This window comes from Pogona vitticeps, chromosome 3, assembly GCF_051106095.1.
Source record: "Pogona vitticeps strain Pit_001003342236 chromosome 3, PviZW2.1, whole genome shotgun sequence".
Classification (NCBI taxonomy): Eukaryota; Metazoa; Chordata; class Lepidosauria; order Squamata; family Agamidae; genus Pogona; species Pogona vitticeps.
Genome location: NC_135785.1, coordinates 3881819 through 3902745, shown reverse-complemented (window position 1 = coordinate 3902745; position 20927 = coordinate 3881819). Strand labels below are relative to the sequence as shown.

General features: G+C 42.5%; 1 protein-coding gene across 6 annotated transcripts in view; it reads left to right on the top strand.

Moving 5' to 3' along the window:
- RUBCN (rubicon autophagy regulator) overlaps positions 1–20927 on the top strand; it is a 47949-nt gene that overhangs the window by 1797 nt on the left and 25225 nt on the right. For 4 of the 6 annotated variants that reach the window (XM_078389710.1, XM_078389711.1, XM_078389712.1 and 1 more), the window contains exons 2-6: positions 8288–8441; positions 14120–14203; positions 15440–15599; positions 18065–18171; positions 19588–19741. In XM_078389710.1, coding sequence (XP_078245836.1) covers positions 8288–8441; positions 14120–14203; positions 15440–15599; positions 18065–18171; positions 19588–19741 — 659 coding nt within the window. Of the gene's footprint in view, positions 1–8287; positions 8442–14119; positions 14204–14256; positions 14715–15439; positions 15600–18064; positions 18172–19587; positions 19742–20927 lie in introns of those variants that run through there. The other 2 variants (XM_078389713.1, XM_078389714.1) reach the window with 2 other exon arrangements.

Genomic DNA, 20927 nt, shown 5'->3' with positions numbered 1-20927 from the left:
GGAGAGGTGTTCCACTAGATAGTGAAGACCAAGATATCAGAAAACATGCAAAATAGAGAATTTATTTATTTTATTTATTTGACATATATTTACCCCACTTTTTTCCTTAAAAGGGCCCAGTATGGCTTGTAACATTAAAAGACAGTATTTAAAGCTAAAAACACTAAGGATACAAATGTTAAAAGGACCAAACAGAAACAAAATCAAAACCAAAAATACATTCAAAGCAGTAAAGTGCAACCATCCATTAAAAAACCCCAGTCATAAGGGAATGTGGTAGCCATGGTAGTTTCCTCATACATGGCTTTGTCATATACACTTAATTAACAAAATATGGAATGTCCCCTGTTCTCGGCAACAAGAAGGGTAGTGTTATTTATTAATGAAAATGCTTTCTAATCATTTTCAGGAGTCATTACCTAGCTGGGACACCCCTTCTGCTATTTCTGTGTAACTTAAAAACATACACACTTCTGAGCCAGGAAAAATTTTGTTTAGTCAACCAAATACCATCTTACTTCAATTTTTTAATACCTCATGGTAGGGGCAAGATTGGGAAGTAAGTAGAACATAAACTTGCTTGATGTTTTCTTGTTCTACAGCTCTTTGTAGGTTTTTCCTATTTCACGCCCACCTGATTTGCATGGCTAGGCTTGACAGATGTTATATGTGCCCTGCCTATTCTTTTCGGACATGGAGTTATGCAGGGAAAAACATCTCTTACAAGTCCTGCCAAAGCAGCCTTTATTGTTTTCATAGCTTCTCCATGAATGAAAAAAAAAACCCAACAAACCTAACTAACGTCTGGATAAGCTTATTACAAATATACTTGAAGCAGTTGTCTGTCATGTTTTGGTTATTTGATACAGTAGACTCATGAATTTACGAAAGGGGAAGAGGGTCCACACAAGTCTCCCAGGAAGAATTATTCTGCTTTTGGGGTCTGAAAACAGCAGAACCCTGCCACCTATGATTCTCGGATGGGATTGTTTTGGGATGAGGCTAGGGCCCTTTCCATAAAAACGCTGGTGGTGGAATAATAGAGGAAATGCCATCCATTAGGCACCCTCTTAGCCAAAGGTGGTTAGGACTTTATAGATAATAATCACCCCCTTGAATTGTGCCCAGAAATGTACCTGTACACAGCTCTTCTAAAATGACTTGTCGGGCCTGGTCCCAGCTGGGCCAAGCAGCTATGGTTCTACCCTTAGAGCATAGCTGGGTGGCACTGCAGCATTGCAGAAGTTGGGCAGATTAATTCCTGGCTGTGGGACCTGCCCTAAAGTTTAAAGGAGGAAGGTGCCTGGGTTTTGTTTCCTCAGCATCATGCATTTGGCCAAAACCTTGTCGCACAGTTAGGCAATAAATAGGTGTAACTTTCAGATGTGATATTGCCTCAAGTTAAAGAAATCTCAATAAACACCAAGTCGTGTGACCTAGCATGCCACAGATAATGTCTACGGAGACTGATTAACTTGAATCTTTACTGCATTTTAAAAAGAAATGATAAAATAAGTGAATAATTATCACAATATTAGCACATAACTGAAATAACTTTCTATTATCTCTTTCGCAAAACAGTAAGTCTTTAACATTTTTGCTTCCTTATTTTCCACCAAACATTTTCTTCGCAATCTTAATAATACCTTTCTTAATTCTTATTTTGTATCCATATTAAAATCTGCTTTGCTTTGTTTTTACTTCTGTTGAGAGCAGTTCTGCTTCTAATTTAAGCCTAAGTCACTAGGTATAGGTTTGGAATATTTCTTCCATTTCTCTTTAAGATAATTCTTTACTCCCCCCCCCCCAATTGGGATTCGTGCTCAGTTCTACTCTTTCTTTTCAATGAGTCTGTTAGTTTGTCCATTAATATTAGTTCCTGTAATTTTATTAAACAACCCTCCACCGAAGGTTCCTCCTTGTCTAAAAGTTTTTAAAAGTTAAGCCTTTTGCGTAACTGCCCAACAGAATTTCAGAAATAGTGTTCAAGGGAGCATTTTTGCTACATTCACCAAAACTTCTCAGATTGTTCAAAGGCAGCCCAAATAAGCAGGCTACTGGGTGTGAGTCTTGCCAGCCCCAGTAGAAGGGTGGATTTGATTTAAATCAAACTGATTAAAACCGCCTAGAGTGGTCCTGACACGACCAGATAGGCGTGATATAAATAGAATAAATAAATAAATAAATAAATAAAATCACAATTTAATTTTTTTAAAAAAATCAAACCAATTAAAATCACAATTAAAAAAAATAATTGTTATCCACCTTGCCCAGTAATCTTGACAGAGTTTCCACTTTCCATCCCTTTCTCCACACAATCAGGAGATGATCGATAATATGCAACAGGATTTATTGGATGTTGGATCAGGAAAACAGAGTCAGTAGCCCTACTGACTCTGTTTTCCTGATCTGCTGTTCAAAATCTTTTTAATTGGAAATGTCAAGGAGTAAGCCTCAGAATTTATTCTTAACAGGTATGCACTCTACTACTAGACTTGACTGTTTCCTTTCTCTGAGAATGAGGGGAATTTGCAATGTATATATATGATCAGAGACCTTGATTTGAGATCTTTTATTATTGACAAAGTCAGCCTGCAAGTGTTTTTTCTCTATAGTATGTACAACTTGTAAAGGGACATTTTTCAGTAAGCATCTGGCAGCCTTGAACTCCAGCTGTCTGATCTTGCAGATGGCAGTGTCTTCTTCCCAAGGTTTCTTGACTGAATGTGATTATTATTGTTGTAATCCTGCATAAGGCAGTTTCTTGAGGAGTAGCTCTTTTGGCTCAGCCTCCTAGTTCTATATTTTGTGCTTCCTCTTGCCCTGCTGAGAGGTTTCCTTAGTTCCTTTATTTTCTTTGTCTGCACTCTCCCTTTGCCCAAATGGTGGAAGAGCTGTGTGCCACTTAACCAATGAACTAATACAGATGCATGCAGCAGCTACTGACTTTGTCTGTGCTTGCTTATAATCCTCTCCCAAATCATTGCTGGAAACATAACCTTGCTAAAGTGTCCGATCTACAGTTTAGTTGGACAGTCACTATTACTGCTTCAGGAAGTAGCTGATACTTATTGATTATATTCAAAACTTCTTCAGTGCTTTCTAGGAATTGTAATCTCACTGGCATTTGGGCTCTATCGTGTGTGAACCTTCTGAAAAGCTACAACTTCCAGGAAGCACCACAGCAGCTTCCTTTTTTTGTCCATTAGCAATAGGAAGTAAGGCCTGAGACCGCCATGCAGCCTTGATGATAGGCCCTAGTCTTAAGGGAGTGAAATGTTGGTGTCTGGAAGTATGGATTTATGGGTGGAATTTCCAGAGTTCTGCTTGGGAAATTCTTAGAGGATTCTGTGAATTAAAGTGAACAACAACCGCAACAAACAGCACAGACCAGGAGGCTACTAGCCATGGGGGGGCAGTGTGCAGCCTTCCTTCCTGTTTGTAGGCACTGTGTCTCCAATCAGAAGTAGGTGGTCAGCAAGATAAGAAGAAGGATGTTATGCTCCTGTTTTAACTTATGGTCATCTCTGAATTTGATGATCCTTTGGTTTGATCCTGGACAGCTTTTCTTAGGTCCCTCTTTTCAAATAGAAGCCTGTTCCACCAGTCTCTCCTCACTCCAGCTTCCGCCTTGTTGTGAGCAGAATACAAATCTGTGATGTGAGGGCTTTATTACAGTAAATCAGAAGTAGCCCTTTTATGTGGCTTTGCTCATCGGCTTCGTGGAAGCCTTTCTCAGGATCTGTTTTCTCCCCAGAGCTCTCCGACTTGTCTCCTGCCAGCTTGCTCTGACTTGTCTGGGAAGAATAGATACGGATGCAGTGTTACTTCACGTCATTTCTCCTGGTTTAGTTTCTCTTGTCCTGGGCGATTCAAATTGATGTGAGGAGCAAGCATGGTGAAACAAGCTGATTTGCTGCCAGCTGTCTAGAAAATGAAACTCTTGTCTTCAAAGCTACATATGTTTAAGTGGTAGCTTAAGTTAGAGCAGTCCAACACTGGAACCACTGACTTTGAGAGGTAGGGAATGCTCCAACATTGGAGGCCTTCAAGAGAAATTAACCACCGGGCAGGTATTGTTTGATTTGTATTCCTGCATTGAGCAGGGGATTGGATTCGATGGCCTTATCATGATACTGTTATTCTCAAGGCATTCTTTAAAGGTGTGAGATGAAGGGACTTTTTCTTTTAAAGCAACAATGTCCATTGTACTGTATTCCCATTGTGGAATCCTGGGGCTTTTAGTGCACGGTTTTAATCAGTGCTTCTTGCTTTTACAATGCATGTCACCCTTCACTGGCAACCTAGCTACATGATCTGAACCATGTGGTCCTGGCTTAATTTGGGGGCAAAATCACGCATTTTCGGTTTTCTCCATATTTTTACAATTGCTTGGCTGTCGTCTTTTTAACACATGGGATGAAACCGACTGAAATTGTGACTTGCAATACAGTGGACCCTCGACTTACAGACGGCTCGACTTACAGACGGCTCGACTTACAGACTTCTCTGGCTGCAAAATCTAGATTCGACTTGCAGCCGGAGAATCGACTTACAGACCAGAAAAAAACCCAAAATGGAACAAAAATAGAATAAAAACCGCCGGTTACGGGATTAATCGGTTTTCAATGCATTGTAGATCAATGGAGATTTGACCTACAGACTTTTCGACTTGCAGCCACCGTTCCAATACGGATTAATTCCGTAAGTAGAGGGTCCACTGTATGGCATAAGTACCATCATGTGCACAATCTCTGCCCTGCTTTATGTTGCACTTTAAAAAATTTTTGATGGGAATTCTGGGAAATATAGTCCAAAGTGGTAACATTTCCAAGGGCTGGCCTTTCTTTTAAAGAAGTGGTTCCCAGCCTTGGGTCCCCAGATGTTCTTGGACTAAAATTGCCGGAAGCCTAGTTGACAAGATTAGCCCAAGAGATAGTAACTTTTTCAAGGTCACTCAATATACTTTATGCAAGATAGAGATGTAAACTTTAAAAGAACCTGGGGAAAGTTACTTTATTCTGAGGGACAGATATTGGTATTTTCAGAGGGAAAGCTGAAAACTCTGGGGAACTTTCAAGAATATTCTGAAATGTTTTCTCTTTTGAAATAAGCAATATGCTTCTCCAGACAAGATTTTACTCAGCTAAGATGCCCGGAATTGTATACAGTAGTACGAACATTCATATTTAAGACAGTCTACAGAATTATAGGACAATTCCTGTACGTACTATAGACGTACACAATACTCAGGTCCAAGATGCATTTCAACACCCAGTGAGTGATGCCAGCTTTAATGAGAGGAATAAATGACTCTTGTAGCTGCACTTTTCCGTGATGTGCACTTAATGCTAATAAAAGCATGACATCATTGATATAGTTGGGATTGTCCGCACCTCCATGTACTCATATAATACGCTGCATGTTTTAACTTGCTCTGTAATCATTTGGGGGAGAGAAGTGGTTTAACTAGGAGAGACAAAGGCAGTACAAGAAATAAAGGGTTTCATTTGCTTCTCTCTGTTGTGGTAACCCAGGGAGTGCAGAGGAGAAGGAAGGGTGTCTGCTCAGAAAGCTCTAGCAGTGCTGCATTTCTAGTGAAAATGCTTTCTCAAAAGCAGTTCCTACTTTCCTAAGAAACTGGCAAATGACCACTCCGGTGAACTAAAGGTTGCTTAGTGATGCTGTAATCATAAGGAGAAAGCACCCTCATAATACAGTACGTACGTACGTGCTCAGTCCCCCCCCCCCCGGTCACCTTGTTATAAAATGTTTTATAAGCTTTTCAAAATGCTCTTATGGGAGAAGAGGGCATTCCCCTTGTGGCTGGGCTTTCGCTGAGACTTTAGCTATTCTGAGCGCATATAAATTCACTGAACAAAAGCAGCCTTCTGTGTTTTAGTGGTCCGTGAGAGTGTCCAGTGTTGTTCTTAATACACAAAGCACGTTCTCTCGAGGCAGAAGGAAACAGGAGGAGGCTTCTAAATATAGGCCTAATACATTGCCAGCCTTTGTCTGTGTTGTTTTCTAGCTTACAGAGTTGCTGATCATGAACTCGTGCACCCTCAGTTTCCTAACTTCAGTCTTCTGCTCTCTTATGCACTTCGATACGTTCCTTGTTGCTACCTCGCACGTCTGGAACTGCCCTGCTCCTCCTCAGTGACTTAAATGCTCTCACTTATAGACCTCATAGAACTCCCTCTCAAGAATTGTGGTTGTTGGGTTTTTTTTTCTTTCTTTCGTCATTTCCAAAGAGGTTTTAGAAGAATTTACCATGCTCATTGAAGGCTAGTTAACTGTTTGGATAACACAAAGCAAAAGTAGTTCCAAAAGTACTGTGCCACCCTCAGGACCAGTATTTATTTCAATGTGAGTTTTAGTGGATTACAGTGGATTTCATACAAAATACAAATTTCCATATTTAGCCAGAAATGTATATACTATATACAGTATACAGCGTTGTGGGTATAGGTTCTAAGTAAAGCAAAATACAGACACAAATAATGAACTTTGAACATGACAACATTATTACTAGCACAGATAGTAAACTTTAGAAGTGTTTCATAAACTCCTTGGCAGAGCAGTATACCAGACAAGCATATTTATTTGACTTTGAAACTGTTGCAGGAAGTTCTTTGGAAGTGGTTTTATGTGCTACCTTCTCTGTGTTGCCATTTATAATACAGTATCAAATTTGTGCCCGTTTATTTTATAGACTTATATACCCTTGACTTAGTGTGGGATACTAATTTAAACGCATCTGTGAAGATTCTCAGTCATCCAGATGTGTTTATCTGGAAGTTGAGTCATGGCCAGTGGACTTCTTTCTTGTTAGATTGAAACGTTTCATTACTCACCCAAGACTGATGAAGCTCCTTGGATGAGTAGTGAAACATTTCAACAAGAAAGAACTCCAGTGGCTGTGACTCAACTTCCTGACTAATCTAAATAGTTTACAAACATAAAATAAGCAATTACTGCAGCCACCCACCAAAACAAATAATATAAATACCCACATCAAAATAAATGATGGCGGACTCCAGGAAGCACATTTGGAGAGAGACTTAAGGGGGAATGCCCTTAAATGTCTTAACCTGCTTTTTAAACATCTGTCCTATGCAAAATTGAGAGGGGCACTGCTTGCAAGGATGGAGCAGATCACCATAGCCGACGAAAAAGTAAATGAGTGCCTGATATGCATATCTGCTCGAGGAGATTGCAGTCTTGAGAGTTTTCCAATAAGTACAGGGTGATCCCGTATGTTGCAGTGGCAGATTGCTGCTCATTGGTGAGCATTCCTGATGGCACAGTCGGGTGCATGCCCGGGAAGGTGTACAGCACCATACAGTTGAATGGCAGTTTGCTGCTTGCTGCTTATCTGGTTTCCATTATGCAAGTGTAATTCTCAGATATGTTTCTAGTTATATCCAGATAGGCGGGATATAAATACAATAAATAAATAAATAAATAAATAAATAAATAAATAAATAAATAAATAAATAAATAAATAAAATAAAATAAAATAAAATAAAATAAAATAAAATAAAATATGTTCCATATATTATATTTAAAATATATTACGACGTTGGGGCAAGCAGATCTTAAAGGCATTGACCTTCCTTTGCAGTTTGCCTTCAGATGGCTGATACTCACAGTAGACAGCTCTGAACCCTTTAGCTGTCATAGTTGTTGATAGGATCTATCCTTGTTGAACCTGTTGCCACTCCTTCTTAACCCTCTTAACCCTATGGGCATTGCTCTCTCTTCTGACAGAACATGTCATGTCTCAGTAATGTTTTGTGCCATCCATCAGTCGGTTGTCTTTTTCGCTCAGCGATCCTGCATCCCTGTGTTTTTCTGCGTGAGAGATAGAGAGCTGCAGACAAATGTGCATACCTAAGGACAGACATACCTACGTGTGTACAAATATTTGTTTGTGTCTCTGCCTTTTCAGACAGTGATCAGTTCCTTTTTACTACACTGAATTATTTAATTTATTACTGAATGTCACTTAGAGGGTTAGTGTGGAAATTTCTGCAAAGGAACCTCTTAAGACCTCAGTAGCATAGCCTATAATAATATTATACTATTATAATACAGTATTATGTAGCATAGACTTTGTGCTAGAAGGAAGTGAATGAGCTCATATTTTGCTTGCATTGCTGATTTTCCATGAGAATGAAACAGCCAAGGATTACAGCACTCTTAGTCCCTGGGCATAGCAAGCATCTTTCTCTTCACTAAAGAACTCATGGTGGTTTGTTTTGGGATTTCTTGCCCTTTTCAGGAAGGAGCACTGGAAGCTGCTGGGGAATCTGAAGACCACTGTGGAAGGCTTGGTGTCAATCAACAATACCAATGTCTGGTCTAAGTATGGTGGCTTGGAGCGACTCTGCAGGGACATGCATAGCATCCTATATCATGGGCTCATCTCAGACAAGGTAGGCAACTCCAGATGCTGCTGTTCGGAATTCAGGCCCATGCTGCTGTTCCAGCAGGCAATCATGTCCTGATGGCTCTTTTCCTGGGCCTTTCATAGTATTACACAGGGGAAAGAAACACTGAGAGTATCTACTTCAGTGCACTCCCATTTACCCTGTATACTATGCCTTGAAAGAAAGTAGAGACAAAGTTTAGTAACTGAGTTTTGACCACAACTTCAATGGGAACTGCAATGAAAATGAACAAAGGAATCAGTTCATACCACAGCTCATCATCTTTAACAGTGAATTTTCAGCTGATTTTACCGGTGTGTGAAAGTACATTGATTAATTTTGAACCAGTTGCCAATCAGTTTCACTGGAGGAGCCCAGAATGTTCTTTCTTACCATTTATGATTTAGTGGGCTTCTTTGTGTCTTTTAGTATACACCTTCATCTATCTATCTATCTATCTATCTATCTATCTATCTATCTATCTATCTATCTATCTATCTATCTATCTATCTATCTATCTATCTATCTATCTATCTATCTATCTGTCTGTCTGTCTGTCTGTCTGTCTGTCTGTCTGTCTGTCTGTCTGTCTGTCTATCGATTGATTGATTGATTGATTGATTGATTGATTTGATTTATACCCCGCCCATCTGGTCTGCCGACCACTCTGGGTGGCTATCATGGTGCTATTTCAGAACATGTTCTCTCGTCCTACTTCTGTCAGATTTTGAACAGCACAAATTTGCTCACACCTGTATCTTCCAGTTTTTTTTTTCTGTCTATTGGCAACAGCAAGAATAAATCGTTAACTTGTTTGCTTGTCTTGTGGTTGAAATATTGCCCATTTGAGATCAGAATTGTTATATCTGTTTTGAGGGCTTTCTCCCTCCTCCTCAAAAGATCTAATCAGATGGCTTGCTACAGTAGTGAAAACGCTATACTGTAATCCATATGCACAGTCCCCCACCCATCTAGCTCAGTATTCTATACTATGCCTGGCAGTGGCTGTCTCAGGCATATGTCTTTCTCATGATATGAATCTACTTTGGTAATATAATCAGTTTTAGCTCCCTATTTAAAATGCTTCTGACAGAGAAGCTATAGCTAAGGAATATACCAGCCAGTAACTATGGGCTCAGTTCCACTTTTCTGCTAATGAGAATTTTTAAGAGAAAATTATTGGGGTCCATTTACACCTTTACGATAGATTTCTAGTAAAATATCAACATCAGTAGTAAAGTGTCAACATCAGCATATATTTTATAACATATAGCTAATATAAAAAGTAATAGGTTTTCGGCATTCTTGTTATTAAAGATGGTCAAGGTCTTCATTGTTCAAAAGGTGTGGCTATGGACAGCGCTATTAAGAGCCTTACTAATGGATCAGAGTACGCTAATCAGTACATGCTGATATATTGGCACATACTTCCTAGTGTAAGGGCTGCCTTCTCATTTAATAATTCCTTAGCTTCCCATAAGTAACTAGGACTCACATTCCAAGCTCTCTAATTGTTACTAAACATTTGTGAGAGATTAGATGAAAGTAAGTAGACGTGTTGATTCCGACAAGGTGGGGTTTAGCTGTTAGTGATTTGGATGGAGGGTTGAGAAATCCACCCTGCTGAATTGCAAAGCTTGTGTGGGTGACTTTGAATTGGTTACTCTCAGCTTGACCTTCTCTTACAAGGATAAAGAAGGCAAGAGGCAAGCTATGAACTGGTTGGAGGAAAAGCGACATATAAATGTAGCTAATAATGAAATGAAGATTGGTTCTGAATTTCTGAACTATTTTGGATCCCTCCTGCGTTATCACCAGGGCTTGAAAAATGCATTCGTCCACTTGTCTGTGATGAGTGAAAAATGCTGCTCAACAAGTCACAGCTCCCTCCCTCCGCCTCTCTCTCTCTCTAATCCTGCAGTCCTCCCCTCACCCCTCCCATTGCAAAAGGAAAATCTGCGCCCTCTTCTCGCGAGAAGAGAGTTCGAGCAGCACATGGAGATACAGCTCTGCAGGAGAATGTAGAGTAGTCCCATGCTGGAGAATATGGTGATTCCCTGCTCCCAATTTCAACCAAATGAGGACACGTCCTGGCAGGGAACAGTGGCTCCTTAAGAGGCCGGACGCTTTTGCTTTTTCCACTACATTGGGGTCTCGACTTACGAACGGCTCGACATACGAACGTTTCGACTTACGAACTGCTCTCAAAGGGATATATGGATTCGACTTACGAACTTAGATTCGAGTTACGAACTCTTTTTTTCCCTTTTTTTAAAAGCTAAGTCATCTTAGGTTAAAAGGAAAAAAGAAAAAAATATCCCCCTCTAGTGGCAGAAGGTGGAATAGCAGCTTCCCATTAGTTTCTATGGACAAAAAGAGCAGATACGGATTAAATGGTTTTCAATGCATTCCTATGAGAAATGCAGATTCGACTTAAGAACTTTTCGACCTGAGAACTGCCTTCCAATACGGATTAAGTTCGTAAGTCGAGACCCCACTGTACTACAGTTTAGCCCTACTAAAGCCATTGATAAATGGCACTTCAGTGCTAAAACTAGCAGGGATGTCCAAGGACACAAATGCAACACTTCTGACAGCAGTGCATTTTCTACCAAGAAGACATAGGTGAATACTGTGTATGTAATACAATTTATTTTAGGTTTGTATACATTCCTATGTAGAAATAAAAGTGAACAAGTGCCTAGTTTAAATTTGTTAACATAAATTGCAAAGCTATAGTCCAGTCATGCTGACTGGTGAAATTTTTGACTGACTGGTAAGACATTCTAAAATTTTCCAAGTCCTGATTATCACCTGGGCAGCTGCCATTCCCCCAGGGTACAGAGCAGGGAAAGAGAAATGCTGCTGTTCCATTGCCTCATATAGCAGAGAGGAGTGGCGCCTACTACGGTTGCTCTTCAGCCACCAAACCAGGGGAGGAAGCCCAGCGTCTGGCTGTAGCTGTGTCTGGAAACAGCATGGGTCATGGGTGACATGCTGGTGGCCAAGTTAGTTGCTCAGCAACCAGGAGACACTGCCAAAGCAAGCAGCAGGCTGAAGGACAGGGAACCAGAGTGTTACAAGTGGCCAAAGCAGCTTTGAAGGAGTAGAGGCAGCCCAGAAGTTTGGAGAGATGTCCTTTTCAGAGCAGACCCTGCTGGATTAAAGAGAGGCAGGTGGCACAGAGCTGGTGACCAGGGAGAGGCAGGTCGGGGGCTCAGAGAGGCCTCCAGTCCTGGGGACTAGGAGGGCTTAGCCCAAGGTTCAAACTGCACAAGTGGGGGACTCCCATCACCCAGGGAACCATGCTTCCCAAGGCTCTTCTGCATTGGGGCACTCCCAATTGACTGGGCTCGAGTTCAGTGATAGTCCTCAGCCAAACCCCATCCTGATCCACTTTACTTCCCATCTGCTCCCAATCCTGAGGCAGCATGCTTTGAGTCTGATCCCGGTCGGGGAGGACTTGCCATGCACCTGGCCCTGATCCCCCTACAACACTTACGGGATGCAGAGTCCTGCTCCTGTGGCGACTCCCCATGCTCCTGGCGTGTTGGTGCCTCCACCTCCTTGAAATCCTGTTCCGTCAGCCCTGTCACACTATCTGAGCTGGTGCATCAAGTCAACGATAGGCAGTAAAAAGTTAAATAAACTGAAATTAAATCCAGGCAAGATAGAAGTGCTGTTAGCTAGGACTCCTGCTTTTTCAAGGTTAGAATATCAGCACTTCTCTTAAACAGTCAGACTTCTAGTTTAGAAATATTTCTGATCCTGCCCTTGTTACTAGATGTTTAGGAGTACAGTAGTCTGTGGCCAGATATGCATCGGTTGAGCTGCTATCACCTTTAAAGCCTTAACTATATCCATCTTTCCTTTATCACCTTATATGGAATGTTACTTTCAGAGGCCAACATGCTGATTGCTGTGTTTCATATGTAGAGTTCACTGCCTTGGGAAGTTAGGTCTGTTTTCCCTTTACCTGAGTTTTTTCAGCCATTTAAGATAGTCACTTCAAATAGGATTCTGCTGTTTCTTACTTGTGATGTGCAGTTTTGGCTCTTTATGTACATGTGTGTTCTGATGACTGAGTGTTATTTTTATGTCCGTTGTTACATTTTGTAAGCTGCTTGATTCATTTTTAGGAGGGAAAAACATAGGAGAAGGGTTTTTTAAAAAAAATAGCAAAATATTTTAGGGAGGGCCTTGCAGGTCTGTAATGCAGGGCTATAGATGTAATTTGGTGTAGGTAGATCTACATATGTCCATAAAAGCCAAGCAGGAGTTTAGAAATGCTCTAAATAATTTAAAGCCAGGCTATTTAAAGTTCTCTTGTTCTTGCTATAAATATACATTCTATCTTTGGTACATACATTTTTATTCCGGATGCTGTAGCCAGTTGTTCTCATTTCAGACACTAACTATCAAAGTGCATAGTAGCTAGGTGGCCCTGTCAAATATAAATAATTTACTCTATTTGTGTGTATATATCACCTTCTCAGTTAATTATTTTTAAGGTATGTTTGGTATTAGGTGTATTTTAATAAGAAGTACAGGACATAAATTACCTAAATAAATCAAATATATGCTGTTGTCTGGGAAAGCTTGTGCTATAATTCTGTGAATGAGATGCTGCAAAGATTTAGTATTAATTAATTAACAAATTCTCCTGCCAACCTAGCCGTTCGAAAGCATGTAAAAATGTGAGTAGATAAATAGGTACCACCACGGTGGGAAGGTAATGGCATTCTGTGTCTAGTCGCGCTGGCCACGTGACCGCGGAAACTGTCTTCAGACAAATGCTTTAAACCTTTACCTTTACCTAATTAACAAATTAATTGTCACTACAGATCAGACCAGCAGCTGTTATGGCAGAAACATTACTTAGAGTCTTGGCTTCAGTATTAGAATTTTGAAACAATAGCAGCAGCAACCAGTTAAATAACTTTGAGTTATATAAATATGTTTGATGATCTACAACTAGATGCCTAGTTATAGACTACCTGCAGGTGTGAAGAGTTTTTTGTACGGTCTGTTTCCTTGGAACTTCAAATTTTAGGGTTAAATTTGCATGTCTTCTTAGCAGGCACTCGAATCCATGGTTCAGTTGCTGTTGTTTCATGTACGTGTCATCTACCCCCTCACATGTGCCAGGAAAAAGCTTCATGCTGTTTCTTGTAAAATGCATGAAAAAATAGTTGTGGTTCGTTCTTCTATACTTCAGTGTTTTCTCTACCTGGAAAACCCTGGAAAGGGTCACCATAAGTCAGGACTGGATGGCACATAATTATTGTTATAATGATCTGTGTAACCTTATTTCACACCCAGGAAGGCTTTTGCTGGCTTGCCTGTGAATTCTCGACTGCATTTCTGACTTTCTGCTGGGGAATGGACGGAAGCAACTTGGGTGACCTTTTTTGTGTGCATCCACTATAACAGATGATTACAGAAGTAGCACTGCAAAGATTTCACCTGCTATCGTTTGTCATGTAGTTCAGATTTAGCATATACGAAGGAATGAGTTTCCTTCCTCTTTCTCGACCTGCTTCTAATGATTTTTTTTTGGTTGATGGTATGTTCCTTTTTTGTATGTGCAATGCACAGAAGATCACATTACCTCTCCAGTCTGGTTTGAGTACTTTAGCGAGCTGGTCCTGCCAGGGAAATCTAAAAATCTGTTTCCTTGGCAGGTGTGCTGCAGGCAGAAGGATTACTGGCAGTTTGTGAAGGACAGCCGCTGCCTGAGCCCGAACGCTGCCCATCACCTTGAGAAGGTGAGTTTATGTTTGGAAGCAGGGGAGGGATTCCTGTGCTTGCTGTGGGCGGCAAGAGAGAGTGATGATGAAACAATTGAGAAGCAAGGTTCTCATGATCAACAAGGTGAGTGGAGGTCATTTGCCTCTGTGGTGTAGTTTGAACCTTTCCAAAAGGCCTGGAAAGCAAAGTACAGAGAGACAGTGTGAGACAAGAGGCAGTGGGTACGTGGCTCATAGGACAAGAGAGGCTGAAGGGCTGTGAGAGGGAACGGAGGGCAAATTCTTAGTTGGCAGCCTGTCGCAGCAATTGCAGGTCGGTGGTGGAAAACAAGCCACCACAGACATGAAGCTTGAGAAACCAGAAAGGGAAGTTCAGGGCATGAGCTGTGGTTTCAGGGATTTCCCTAATCATAGGGCATCTGGACCCTTGAAGAAGGGAGACAGCTCCCTGTTTTGTAGCGGATGTTAGACCAGGCTCCTGTTGAAGAGTCCGGAGAAAGCACAAAGCTGGGCAGAGGTGAAAGCAAAAGTAAGTGCTGACGGTCTTTTGTCGTGGCCGAGTCCTTGTATCTCTCAGACCCCTGGGGCAATCCTGATCCAGAAGGATTCATTGGTGTATATGTAGGCAGGGAGAAGCGTCTTGTCCCTTGGTTAAAACATGTTCTGGCTGATTTCTCTCTATTTTTACCCTAAAATTGTAATCAGGTTGTAGCGTAGTGCTAAAGCCAACCAGCACCTCTTGGGATCTTTTGCAGCTTGAGATCAACATGAGATCAAGGAATCGGCTACTTGATGGGGACACTGGGATGATTCTGATTTAGTTTAGTTTAGGTTTAGTTTGAAAAGCACGCACCGTCACCACCTCCTTCGGCCAGACGCAGGTCAGCCTTAGTGGTGTGATGCCTGCTTAGAAGCTTGTCTGCCTAGAAGCTGTGGTGTCTCCCCTCTCCATAGAGACTGTAATATCTCTTTCAGAGCAACCCTGTGGGACCATTCCTCCCCACCCCGTCTTACACATGAGGAACTGAAACTGAAAGCTATTGACTTAGCCATACAGTAACGGACACCAATACTGCCTCTCTATCTGTCAGGCGCTGCCTCAAGTAGCAGCTGCAGTATTGCTGTCTGGAAGGTTGGCAAATCAGGACCAGCTGACAGGAGCAATTACCGACATATTGCTGGTATCATCCCTCTGCTGTCCCTTAGTGCCTGTCTGTGTCCTGCTTTTTGTTGAAAGTGCCATCTGTCTTCCAGTTCATCAGTCTGCATGAGAACGGGCGGCCAAACACCGACAGCCTCAGTGACCGAGCCATTGCAGAGCGCTGGCTCCAGCACAGTCTGCAGTTCCATTGCCTGTCAGTGCAGCTGAAGCCTCTGCTTGAGAACAAACAGTACATCAGGAAATTCTATGCAGGTGAGTTGAAATCAGCACTGAAGGTGCTTTGCTTGTTTCTTCTCCTTCTGGATCAGAATGGATTGCGTGATCTTCTCTCCTGCAGGTCTGCAGGGCCAGCAAACTGCAGGCAAAAGATGATTTGCAGGGAGCCCCAGCTTGCCTCCCTCTGCTTCTCCCTCTCCCAAGGACTTCATTTAACCTCTTCCAGGCCAGCTGATATTAACACCCTTGCTGGTCACATAGCAGATGCTTCTTGAACCTCATCTGGAAGACCGCACATTGCCACAGCCATTTCTGATGCCGTTTTTGGTATCCCTCTGTGAACTAATTTTTCTTTCTCTTCTTCCTGCTTCCTTCAAGAATCCATACTTGTTGTCCTGAGATTTTCCCATGAATTCTTTGTGATCGGAATTTTAAAAAAAAATTCCTGGCATGGAGCTATCGTCTCTAAGGGTCTGGTCTGATTGCCTACCTGGGTGCATAACCGCCAACCGCCGTTTTTGCCTGTGTCAGTCATTGGCAGCTGTGTTCCTCCAGCATGTTGTTAACTAACAACTCCCATCGGCTGAGGTGCCTTTACTAAATATGACACTTGAGTCAGCCTTCTAGACTTCTCCCTTCAGTCTTTTGTTTCATATCTGGTTTCGCATTGTGCCAGTGTCACTTTTACTTATATTATTTATTAGTTAAGTACCTTTAAGAGTTGAGATGTTGAAGGTATGGGATATATATTTCTAAAATGAATAAAAATAAATCCAGAACGGATTTGTGTTTGCATTTGTGTGTGTTGAAAGTTTAGTGAAATTCTTTAAAAGCTGATTCTCTGTTTTAAAAATACAGAATAGTTGAAGCAAATAGAGTATTAAGCAAATAAAAAACTTTGTTATTGTTTAGTCGTTAAGTCGTGTCTGACTCTTTGTGAAGCCATGGACCAGAGCATGCCAGGCCCTCCTGTCTTCCACTGCCTCCCGGAGTTGGGTCAGATTCATGTTGGTAGCTTCGAGGACACTGTCCAACTATCTTGTCCTCCGTCATCCCCTTCTCTTGACTTCACACTTTTCCATCATCAGGGTCTTTTCCAAGGAGTCTTCTCTTCTCCTGAGATGGCCAAAGTATTGGAGCCTCAGCTTCAGGATCTGTTCTTCCAGTGAGCACTCGGTGTTGATTTCCTTCAAAATGGATAGGTTTGTCCTCTTTGCAGTCCAGGGGACTCTCAAGAGCCTCCTCCAGCACCACAATTCAAAAGCATCAATTCTTTGGTGGTCAGCCTTCTTTATGGTCAAACTCTCACTTCCATACATCACTACTGGAAAAACTATAGCTTTGACTATATGGACCTTTGTTGGCAAGGGGATGTCTCCGCTTTTTAAGATGCTGTCTAGGTTTGTCATCGCTTTCCTCCCAAGAGGCAGGCATCTTTTGATTTCGTGGTTGCTGTCCCCATCTGCAGTGATCATGGAGCCCAAAAAAGTAAATTCTGTCACTGCCTCCATATCTTCCCCTTCTATTTGCCAGGAGGTGATGGGACCAGTGGCCATGATCTTGGTTTTTTTGATGTTGAGCTTCAGACCATTTTTTGTGCTTTCCTCTTTCACCCTCCTTAAGTGGTTCTTTAATTCCTCCTCACTTTCTGCCATCAGAGAGTTATCATCTGCATGTCTGAGGTTGCTGATATTTCTTCTGGCAAACTTAATTCCGGCTTGGGATACATCCAGTCCTGCCTTTCACGTGATGTATTCTGCACATAAGTTAAATAAGCAGGGAGACAATATACCTGTACACCCCTGAATGCTGCACGACACGCAAAAAGCAGAGGCATTACCTTGCCGACAAAGGTCCGAATAGTCAAAGCTATGATATTTCCACTAGCGATGTATGGAAGTGAGAGCTGGACCATAAAGAAAGCAGACTGCCGAAGAATTGATTCTTTTGAATTGTGGTGCTGGAGGAGGCTCTTGAGGGTCCCCTGGACTGCAAGGAGAACAAACCTATCCAATTTGAAGGAAATCAACCTTGAGTGCTCCCTGGAAGGACAGATCCTGAAGCTAAGGCTCCAATACTTTGGCCATCTCATGAGAAGAGAAGACTCCCTGGAAAAGACCCTGATGTTGGGAAAGTCTGAGGGCAAGAGGAGACGGGGACGACAGAGGACGAGATGGATGGACAGGGTCACCAAAGTGACCAACGTGAATTTGACCCAACCCCTGGAGGCAGTGGAAGACAGGAGGGCCTGGCATGCTCTGGTCCATGGGGTTACGAAGAATTGGACACGACTTGACGACTAAACAACAAGTTCACTATATAGTAGCAAGTTCCTCTTTTATCTAGAAGTCTCTTGATCACTTCTCCTATCAGTCCCTTAATGTAAAGCCTATTGTTATTGAGGCAAAATGTTTCCTGCATGAAGATGCATGAAGAATCAAACAAGGAGTAGGCTGTGGGAATCTTGAGTTTTCTCTCTCCCTCCCCCCCTCCTTTTGCAGATACAGCTTTTCTGCTCAGTGACGCCCATGTCACAGTCATGTTGCAGTGCTTAGAGGCTGTAGAACAGAACAACCCCCGGCTCCTGGCTCAAATAGACACATCTATGGTGAGAAGAATTCTGTCTTTGTCTCTCTCTCCCCCCACCCCCACTCCCGATTCTCAATCCTTTCCTCCACTTGCTCCTGTGTGCTATCTTCTCTCATATAATATCTCATTCAGGAGCAAACAGACATCTTTTGAAGAAACGCTTTGCCTGCTTGACCCTGGAACTTAAATGCCAAAAGTGGTAGCAGCCGAATTGCAGAATGGCTGGCAAGAGAAGACGCTTATCCTTTAACTGTAGCCAGATTGTAATGGTTGTCATGTAGATGGGTCTTGCAGGGAGGGTTTTTTTCCCAGTGGCCTTGCAATCTCTCCTGGCTCAGTCGCTTCCCAGTTCATTCCATGAGAGAGCCTTTGTTGATCATAATCATACTGGGCAGAACAAGAATCTGTTGTCATAGATCTGAGAAATAGCAGTCTGACAATGAAATAGAGTGCACACGGAAGCTGTGGATGAGTCTCTTCCCCAGAGGACTTACGCGTAAAAGAGATTGCCTTTTTGAGTCCTTGAGGTCTAGAACCTTGAGGTGGCAGTCATATTTGCCTTGCAGTTTCCCTGCTAGTTAAAAAGGTAAAGGTTCCCCTTGACATTGAGTCCAGTCGTGTCCGACTCTAGAGCGTGGTGCTCATCCCCATTTCGAGGCCATAGAACCAGCGTTTGTTGGAAGACCGTTTCCATGGTCATGTGGCCAGCGCGACTAGAGACGGAATGCTGTGACCTTCCTACCGAGGTGGTCCCTATTTATCTACTCGCATTTTTATATGCTTTCAAATGGCTAGGTTGGCAGGAGCTGGGACAAGCGACGGGAGCTCCCTCTGCCGTGTGGATTCGATCTTATGATGGCTGGTCTTTTGACCTGGCAGCACAGAGATTTTCTACAGTTTAACCCGCAGTGCAACCCTGTCCCATTCAGAAGCTACTTGGGGGTGCCCAAATAGAAGAGCAACAATGGTTCACCGCCAGCCCTGAAAAATAACTTCCCATCCATTTCTCTTTTTTGTCCTGTGGAGGGGCAGAGTTGCTTGGAGTTTTTGGAAACTTTGACGGATGCCCTTGGTTTATGTGGGGTAATGACACTAAAGGAGCACAGTGCTATTTCAGCAACTCTTGAACATGTTCAAGGATGTTGTGTCGTGTACAAGCACAAGAGGGCAAACAGTATCTTTGATTCCATGCCCATGTCCATGCTACTCAAGTACATAAATTCTGCTAACCTAACACTGGGCGGCATCCTGTAGACTCGCTTGCACCAAAAGGGTTTCACAGTGGGCCGTTGGATGTTCCTCGTTGGATACGTTGAAGCAGATGAGTGTAAATAGACAGATGAATGTAAATAGTTGGTGGTATCTCTTCTGTCTCTGGTCCTGTGGCTTTGTTTCCTTCTGTGTTGTCGGCTCATTAACTCAGTCCACCTTTCAGTTTGCCAGGAAGAGCGAGGTTTGTGTCCCTGTGACCAAGAGCCAGAGTCTCACCGCACTTCCTGGATCCGTATGCACCCCTCCCGCTGAGTGCACCACCCACCGCTATTTCGGTTCCTTCTCAGGTCTTCATTCGGCCTCTGCCTGCATCCCAGGTAAGGGAGACGGGCGAACGCGCTCCTGAGCTTAGGGGCACATTTCCCCAAGAGAACGTCTTTTCTGCGGTTGGGGTCTTGTCTTGTAGAGCCTCTGTTTCATTTCACAGCACTTGTGGGCATAAACCAGTTTTGTCGGACCGCACTTCGGAGGCACTCTGCCTCTGAATACCAGTTGTTTCAGGGTGGAAGGAACAAAAGCAGATCACAGTTGCCTTCGTGACCTTCTTCTGTGCTTTCTACGAAGCACTCTTGGAAACAGGATTTCAAGCTAGCCCTTCCCATTCCGATCCTGCAAGGCCGTTTTTTGGTCAAGAGTACCTTTGTGGATATTCTCTGGTCCTCTCCAGCTGTTGGAAAGCTTATGAACCTATTTTGATGAGCTCAGTAGCAAGACTCTTCTTTCGGTTAACCTTTAGTGAGGTGCAGCCATTTGGTGCTTAAACCTTGACAGGTTTCCCGACGCTATGGAGAGGAATCTTTTGGAATGGATGTCATGATCTCAGGCTTCAAGCCTTGAAACAAATGGATATTTTTCTTTCTATATCCACCCAGCGCAAGTGAAGAGTTGAAGTATTTCCATGCTTAGGTTCAGGAGACTGTTGCTCTAACTCAGTGGTGGGTGAACTCAGTGGGGCTGAGGGCTATTTTTTAAGATTTGGCAGTAACCTGGGGGCTATCTTCCTATGAGGGTGGGCTCATTTGCTTGTTTTTAAACCAGTAGCGGTTCTGTAATGGTGGTTCCAACGGGGCAGTTTTGTTAACTGAAAAATTGGTTCACTGAAAAATGTTTTTAATTTTAAAAAGCCCTGTTTTGCCCTCTAGTGACAAAACAAGTATATAATTGTTTTAAAAGCTTTTTTGGAGTATGGGAGGTCTGGGGTGCTAGAGGATACCTCAAACATGAAGCCATTTCACTCACTAGGCACAAAAGTAAATTTGGAGCAAAAAATGATTACAATTTTTTTTGGAGGGTTGGGGGGGGTGGCAGCACAGAAATAGCTTTTTTCTCCCCACTTCTTCTCCAGCTATGACAACCCTGGCAGAACTATGGGGAGCAGGGAATGGTTTCACACCATTGTGTTGTTGCTAGTTTGATACTTGCAGTAAACCATGGATTCTGAAGAGGTCCCAGATTTTCTGTTGTCGAATTGTAGTCCTGTAGGTAATTTTGTTCCTGAGAATT